Here is a 7,838-nt window from a genome sequence, read left to right on the forward strand (position 1 = left end):
CTTTTTTATTTAGGGTGATTTGTCTAATGAATAATATCACTTCTATATCACCTTTTTATAGTCTTTACAAATTACACATTTGCCAAATAATTCTCACTTCTAATTAAAGAAGTTACTTAAAAAAAATAACTCAAATTTTATAATATATATTTTCTGTTATTATTTTACAACTAATTAATATGAAATTACCATATTATACAAATATTGAATTTCATTTCATTGGAGTTTCAAATTTTATATGGCCGTCTGCCATTTAAAGTAAATTTATAAAAGGAGTAGTAGAAAAGATTATTAGTCATTAATTTTAAAGCTTCATAAATCATTAATGCATGGATTTACTCTAAGGATTAAATAGAAAGTGAATCTCAGACTTTATTTTAAGATCACAGGAGTTTCTCCATTATAAATCCTGTCGTTGGGATAAACAAGTAACTTCTATAGCTGTAAGAAAAAAATTTCTTTTTATTTTTTGGATTTCTTTCTTGAATTCCACAATTATGATTTTACGGACAACATGTAAATTCATGTTTTATTTTTATTTATTTATACAAATGGTAGAATCTATCATAATTATAAAAAATAATATTTATAATCGTAAACTGTGTAAATGTTGTGTAATTTCTTTTAAAATAAATAAACACAAAATTTATATTAAAAAATTAAAATTAATTTTTTAATAATATAATATATTTTTTTAATAAATAATTATACCGCACTTACACGTTTTGTGACTGTCAGTAGCTTTAATTATACTTGGAAAAAAGTTTCTCCGATGGATGCCAAGAGTGGGGCGAAGGAAAAGATGAAATTTTGTTGACCAGTATCGAAAATGGAATTTTTTTGACAAATTAAACTGAGGGCTTCAAAATGCAATTACATAAAAAGCAGAAAGAGATAACAAAATGTCAAAAGCTTACACCAAAATCCAGGGACGCCCACATAATTTAAGCCAACTGGCAGCAAAAACTGCGTTTCCCATGCGTGGTAATCAAGAAAACCTCTATATATAGTAAGCGTTTTTCACCTTCGATCACATGAGTTTTCTGCTGAAGCTCACACCCAACACGTGTGATTTCTATGATGCAACTCAAAGTCTCGTCCATTGCATTTTCTGGGTATGTTCCGAAATCCTCAAAATTTTCAATTTTGTTGTTTTCGTCACTTTGAGTCAAAACAGCCACTATCAGATCTCACAATCAAGACACACTCGCGCGCGCACACACACACACTCTCTCCTTCCCATTTCAGTTGATGATGGTTCATTTCTTTTACGAGTTTCTTGTTAGAATCTTGTGGTTTGCTTAATGCCTTAATGACTGTCTTTTCGTTTTCACTCGTACGGTTGGCAGACCCGGAAAGAAATGAGCCGTGGTATCTACATTATTTGGCAAGTTTCGATTTTTTTTTTTTTTTAATATTAAATTGAACTTCTGATGATATTTGTTGATATGGTTTTTGACGGAAGTTGATGGTCATTTTTAATTTATTTGACTAAGATCCGATGTTTTCTATGGATCTTTTATTATGGATGGGTGCTATTTGTGTTCCACAGATTGGGTGATGGTCGAATTTGCCAGGTCTTGTTATTGATATGAGTCAAATTGATTCTGGATTATACTTAACAATTCTTTAATTCTATCTATAAAGTGACAGTTTGGTATTTAAAGGTTAGGAGTTCGTTCGTAGGAAATAATTTTGTTACCTAGGTGGCATTTTTTATTTTTTTATTTTTCAGTAGTTGTTCAGAGAGGTGTTCGATTTCTACCATTTTAGTCTTATCATGCTTCTACTTTCATCTTTGTGTGCTTCTCTCTCTGCATATCGATGTTATCTCTGGTTGTGATGAATGAGAAGGCATTAAGTGTCAAGCTACTTGAGGTTGAAATTCCATACCCCTTTACCGAACACTTTTAACTGCTTGAGCGAAAGCAGATGGCCTTGGTGAAAGTCATGTGTACTTGAAGGAACTTCGATAAAGTTCTTATGCTTTGAACAAAGATGCATTGGAGAGATATTTAATGTAGTTCTGAAGATAGTGAGGTTTAGTTTTTAATTGACTACTGATTAGTTGCATATTAGCAATAAGGACAGACATGTTTATGTGTTAAATTCATCTCAATTAAGTAGCATTCCTAGGTAGAGAATATGAGAAAGATCAGAAGGGTTAGAAAAACCTGGGTTGAAAATAAAAGGCTTTTTCAAGACGTGGAAAAGGTAATAAATGAAAGCTAAGGCCATCGAAAGCAGAGTTCACCCAGAGTCTGTTTGACAATGTGCCTGGATGGAGTATCTTCTTCGTTTAGCCTGTATGAAATATCTATAGCTTTGCATGGATTGTATGACATTGCCCGAGAAAAATTTGAGTCTAGTGTCTTTCATCTTCAAGCGCATACTTAATTTGAGTGCTTACAACATTTTGATGGTGTTTCATTAGTTATGGCATAATTAATGGATAGGTATAACATTACAGTGAGTTTCATATCTGATACTGTATAAAAAATTGGCAAGGCTAGTTTGATATAATATTTATGAGCGTCTCTCATTTATAAAAGAAGTATTTATGAATGTCTCCCCTTTTATTATATTTTTTTATATTCGTGTAGGATGCTCCTACTAACGCAATTTTAGATGTCTCCTCTCTGAGTTGGTGATTGTAGATCTAGGTATCTATAAATACGTAGAAAAGAGTTCTGGTTTTATTCGGATGTGGGAACTCCCCAAAATATAGATTGGGGTAAATGGTTTTACATTCTTTTTGTTATGTGGACTACGTAGTCATAATTAGTCAGAACATCATAGTCTTAAACCTTCTCTCATTTTTCATTTGATTTCACTTTCTTGGTAGTTTAGAAACCGAAGGTTCACATATGACTTAGACGAGGAGACATTGTTGAAATGCGTATGCGGTTCAGTCTTAGGTGTCTTAGGTGAATTAGACTGATCCTGTACATGGGGATAAACGACAGCATTTTCACAGATGAGTTATAATTCTATCCATAGCTGTTTTATATGACTTGGTCTTTAGCTAAATGAGACTGTTCGCGAATCAACTGGGGACTAAAATGGCAACTTGGTGAACTGGTTGATGAAAAGAAAGAGATTAACCAAACCACCACATATGATGGATCCTGTTAGGAACAACTTTGAGGAGCTGCAAATTTTTGCTAACGCCTGGGGTCCATTCTTCTAAATACTAGATAAAGGCTATATCTAAATAATGTAACATACTGTAAATTAAGGTTTAAACCAAAAGATTTAAAAAGACGATTTTAGATCTTATGATCAGTGCAGAAATAGGACGATATTAGTGCAGCCTATCTTTTCTCCCACCATATCTTTCGATTTGAAGTCATTGAACTACTTAGAGATGAGATGGTTTTAGATAAAAGTTGAAAGTTGAATAAAATATTGTTAGAATATTATTTTTTAATATTATTATTGTTTTGAGATTTGAAAAAGTTGAAATGTTTATAATGTTTTGTGTGAAAATTTGGAAAAGTTGTATTGATGAGATGAGATAAGTTGAGATGAGATGAAACCATTTCTCTATCCAAACTAAGCCTTAGTCAAAGAAGACTTTCATCACATGTCATTCATACTAAAATCATAGAGGAAGGACAATTAAAATCTTGAAAAGAAAATGCTTGCTTACCAAGATCCTATGATTTAGTGCCGAAGCCTCATATTTAATTTGTCACTGATGCTACTTATCAAAAACATTTGTCACTGATGCTGAGCAATTTAACTGAATAAATCATATAAAATTTCTTTGCATTTACACTGACCTAGTTGGATTTTATTTCAATGATACCTAAATGGTTAAATCTTGTTAATGCAGGGATTGGGGAAACTGCTGAAGGAGGTGGGTGATCCTCAGGTGTCAAGTCATCCTTTACACTGTTTGAAATAGTGCTACACTGAATGCATTGAAAGCAAATTTTCAAGGTCATTTAATTCCAAGAATCTGCTTTGCAGTTGCTGCTACAATGTCGATATTGTCAAAATTACGTTGTATTACTGTGGATGTCACTGGTACTTTGATAGCTTACAAAGGGGAGCTCGGTGACTACTACTGCATGGCAGCCAAATCTGTTGGGCTGCCATGCCCTGATTACAAACGTGTGCATGAGGGCTTCAAATTTGCATATAAAGACATGGCCAGAAAAAATCCTTGCTTTGGGTATGCCACGAAAATGCCCAACGTAGAGTGGTGGAAGACTTGTGTGAGAGATTCATTTACCAGGGTAAGCCAATTTGACATGGCCAGTATATACTTAGGCATGGCTTGTAATGATAACTACTTTGTTGCTAATCATTGTATATTACATAATGTTATGGCGCTACATACATTATGCTTCAAAACGGCAAGTGGAATTTGATAATCAAGAACTTTTGACTTATACTAGTGATAAAAACCAGAGTGGAAAAAAAAAAAAAAAACATGCTTTTTGGCTCAGGATTTTACATGATGTACTTCTCTATAATTTATCTATGAGAAAGTTAGAATGTAAATATTTTTTTGGCTGCAGGCTGGATATGACTATGACAAGGAGACATTTGAGAAGGTGTTCCGACGCATTTATTCATCATTTGGTTCTTCTGCTCCTTATACTGTCTTTCCAGACTCCCAACCATTTTTAAGTTGGGTGCACGAGCAGGGGCTTAAAGTGGGGATTATAAGTAATGCGGAGTACCGGTATCGGGATGTAATTCTTCCAGCCTTGAATCTGAACCAGGTAGATAAATTATTCTTTTGAGATTCTGGCTCCCAAATTTACATTTAGCTTATCTGAATTGGCTCAGATTGAAGTAAGTAACTCATTGGATTCAGTTTGAAATGAAAATCTATCTGCTGGTAATATTTCACACGCAGCTGATCGTCATTGCAACACACATTTGTACATAGCCACATTTAGTGTGATGGAATTGCTGCCTTGTTCTGACTTTAAAACACCAAACTAGGTTCTCATGATATGTATCATTATCAGAATGCTATTTTTTGCTGTTGTTTCGTTGTCATTTTCCACACATGTATCTGTATACAGACGTGTGAGATCTATATGTATGTCTATTCTTTTAATATTGACGAACGCATGCATGTGTGTGTAAGCTCAACTAGGAATGCTGATACTGTCGAGTCTAATTTGCTGTTCAGGGATCTGAATGGGATTTTGGTGTGTTCTCTGGTCTCGAAGGGGTAGAGAAACCTGACCCAAAGATTTACAAGATTGCACTAGAGAGAGCTGGAAATATTGCACCTGAAGAAGTTCTGCATATTGGGGACAGCATGCGCAAAGACTATTTGCCAGCAAAGAGTGTGGGGATGCATGCATTACTCTTGGATAGATTTAAGACACCTGATGCTGAAGAATGGAGGAAATCTGGTGCCATTGTGCTTCCTGACTTGATGGCAGCAAAAGATTGGCTTACTTCAGAGAAGTCGACCTGTTGACTGACGTTCTTCTCTCTCATTCATGCTCTGATGTTTCTATGTAAGAATTCTTCCACATCATGTCGTGTAGACATCGATGAAAAATATTAAACACCTGGTAGTCCCCAAAATTTTGGTTTCTGTGGCATGTTTCACACCTGGGATATGATGTTTTTTCTCCCCGGGGGAAATTGACACCAAATGTTCTTAATTGAGTGATACTTTATTCGTCGAAAAGAACTTTTTAGGATAGTTATGTATTGTGGACAAGCACCTTAGATGCAGTCTTGTCATACTTATTGTGCTCACCACGCCGTGCCTTGAACTTTCCCGTTTTCATTGCAGTCCGTACCAATATTGTCAAATTCACTACAACCAGTCCGAACCAAAATTGCCAAAAAATGCGAAGTAATTCTCAGTTTTTATGCGTTTTCGGCCTTTATGGCACGTATTTACTCAAAATAAAGTCCAACAATAAGAAGACTACAAATCTGAACAAACATGGGTGAGAAGCAGCAATGCGAATATGTGGTAGCCCAAAATAGAAAAGAAGAAAATGGTACCTCTAGTCTAAGGCAAGCAGTAGTCCTTTCTCTGCTTGATTCGCTCCACCATCTGATTCTGCATGTGTCAGTCTAGTGCTGGTTGTGGTCCATCTTACGAAAAGAAGGCCAACTCCGATTCTATGAACTGGTCATGTATATACGTGTGTGACCACAACAGAGAGAAGAATCCATTTCGAATGTTTTTTTCATCCACTTCTCGTGCTTATCCTTCCTCATGATCGGTCTTTATTTTATTTATGCCTCATCTTCATTTCTATGCATGCTCTTCATTTTCATGTTTAAGCACATTATTTTGTTATCCAAGTTCTTTTATGTTTAGTTCTTATTTACGAATTTCCGAGAGTATTGTTATAGTTTTGTTGTTTTATTATTACGTATTTCAAAGCTAGGACCAAGACTTTTACTATAACTCTAGCTTTGCTGAACGCGTGAAAAAAAATCCTGCCAACTCTAGAGAGAGAAGCTCATCCTTCTCTCTAAGGAAAAAAGGGTTTAAACCGTCTGAGGGGGGTGGGAGCTACGGCTCCCTCCTCCCTCCACCCAGGTTGTTTAGTTTAGTCTTGCTTGTTTCCCGGTTTTAATAAGCGTCGGTTGGCGGCGATCATGGTGGCCGGAATGTGTTTTCACTACATGGTCAAGGACACGGAAGCTGATTACCTTTTTTTCTTTCAATCGGACGGGATGGAAGCGTTTTTACATGATGAAGAGGGAGGGCTATTTTTATTCCAATCGGACTTTGAAGCCGTCTATTTTTATTCCAATCGGACGGGATGAAAGGCTTTTTACACGATGGAGGTGGAGGGTTTCGATGTTGTTATTTTTGGCCGTGAGTGTGATTCGGTTGAAAGAGTGACCACCATGGACAACCACGTAGCTGGGCGTGGTGGTGAAGGGGAGTGTTTTCAGTGGGTAGAGCCACGGATTTTGAGTTTCAGAAGCCTTGGTATGCATGTGTTTCTGGGGTGTTCTCCCGACGGGTTCATTGACTCTGTTTTATCCATGGAAAACAGAGGTGTTTTTTTAGGATGAACGACTGGAATGCATGGGGGTTGATGGAGGTTTTCTGGGGTAAAAGTCCATGTTGAACTCACGGTGGAATTTCTCTTGGTTGGTGGCCGGATTGGGGGTGACGCACCGTTTTCTTTTTGTCTTGTTGTTGGTTTGCTGTTTAGTTTATGTATTAGCTTATGGAGGTTGTTGTTGGTTTCTGGCTTTTGTATCTGGTCTCCGTCTCTTCTAGCCGAAGTGGAGAATGGCTGGTTTTTGGAAGTTTTGGGCTGGTGCCGGTGACGGTGACGGAGCTAGCATTGGTGAGAAGCCGGTTGCTCAGCGTAGTGAAGAATTGGGGTAAGGCTGTGCAAACGGCGGCATGAGGGCAAACGACGGCATGAGGCCTTCTCGTACGCTGGTGCAGGGGATTCGGAGGGGGAAGATGCAGAGGAAGGAAAGAGGAGATACGGGTGGCGGTGGTAAATGTTGTTTTGGAAACCCTAACGGGTTTGGGTCGGGCCCCCTCAAGCACTTAGTCTGGGCTTTTGTCTCAGGCTGGGCCTTTTAATTTTACAGTCCATAAGCCACAATTTTATTTGCTTTCTGTATTTGTTTTGTTTGTTCTAGTTTAGCTTAGTTTTTTAATAAAAAAGAAATAGATTTGAGTCCCACTCCTCTTTTGGAGGATGAATGTGGGTGTTAGTCCTACTCCTCCTTTGGAGGAAGGTAGGTGTTTTGTACTCTTCCTCCTTGGGAGGAGAGAGTGTGGTAGTACTCCTCCTCCTTGGGAGGATGGAGCGTGAGTGTACCTCTCTTCTTTGGAAGAAAGGTCGTTAGCTCTGTTTTGACAG

General features: G+C 37.1%; 1 protein-coding gene across 5 annotated transcripts; it reads left to right on the plus strand.

Moving 5' to 3' along the window:
• Positions 1-906: 906 nt before the first annotated feature.
• Positions 907-5,739, plus strand: LOC122280012 (haloacid dehalogenase-like hydrolase domain-containing protein 3). Of its 5 annotated transcripts, XM_043090950.1 has the most exons (6): positions 907-1,115; positions 1,350-1,371; positions 3,839-3,862; positions 3,976-4,244; positions 4,530-4,736; positions 5,156-5,739. In XM_043090950.1, exons 1-6 carry the CDS (start codon positions 1,035-1,037, stop codon positions 5,450-5,452), a joined length of 900 nt encoding a protein of 299 aa, XP_042946884.1. In that variant the 5' UTR covers positions 907-1,034; the 3' UTR covers positions 5,453-5,739. The 5 variants fall into 5 exon arrangements, with proteins under 5 accessions (XP_042946884.1, XP_042946885.1, XP_042946887.1 ...); XM_043090953.1 differs by lacking the exon at positions 1,350-1,371 and having other exon boundaries at positions 988-1,115; positions 3,839-3,877; XM_043090954.1 differs by lacking the exon at positions 1,350-1,371 and having other exon boundaries at positions 1,000-1,115.
• Positions 5,740-7,838: the final 2,099 nt, after the last annotated feature.

The sequence above is a fragment of the Carya illinoinensis genome, chromosome 10 (genome assembly GCF_018687715.1).
Source record: "Carya illinoinensis cultivar Pawnee chromosome 10, C.illinoinensisPawnee_v1, whole genome shotgun sequence".
Classification (NCBI taxonomy): domain Eukaryota; kingdom Viridiplantae; phylum Streptophyta; class Magnoliopsida; order Fagales; family Juglandaceae; genus Carya; species Carya illinoinensis.

Excerpts from the sequence above, each read along its gene's own strand:
- LOC122280012 (XM_043090950.1), top strand. The coding sequence starts at position 1,035 with ATGAGTTTTCTGCTGAAGCTCACACCCAACACGTGTGATTTCTATGAT. Across the intron at positions 1,116-1,349 it reads TCGTCCATTGCATTTTCTGG|ACCCGGAAAGAAATGAGCCG; the intron begins GTATGTTCCGAA and ends TACGGTTGGCAG. Across the intron at positions 3,863-3,975 it reads TGGGGAAACTGCTGAAGGAG|TTGCTGCTACAATGTCGATA; the intron begins GTGGGTGATCCT and ends TCTGCTTTGCAG.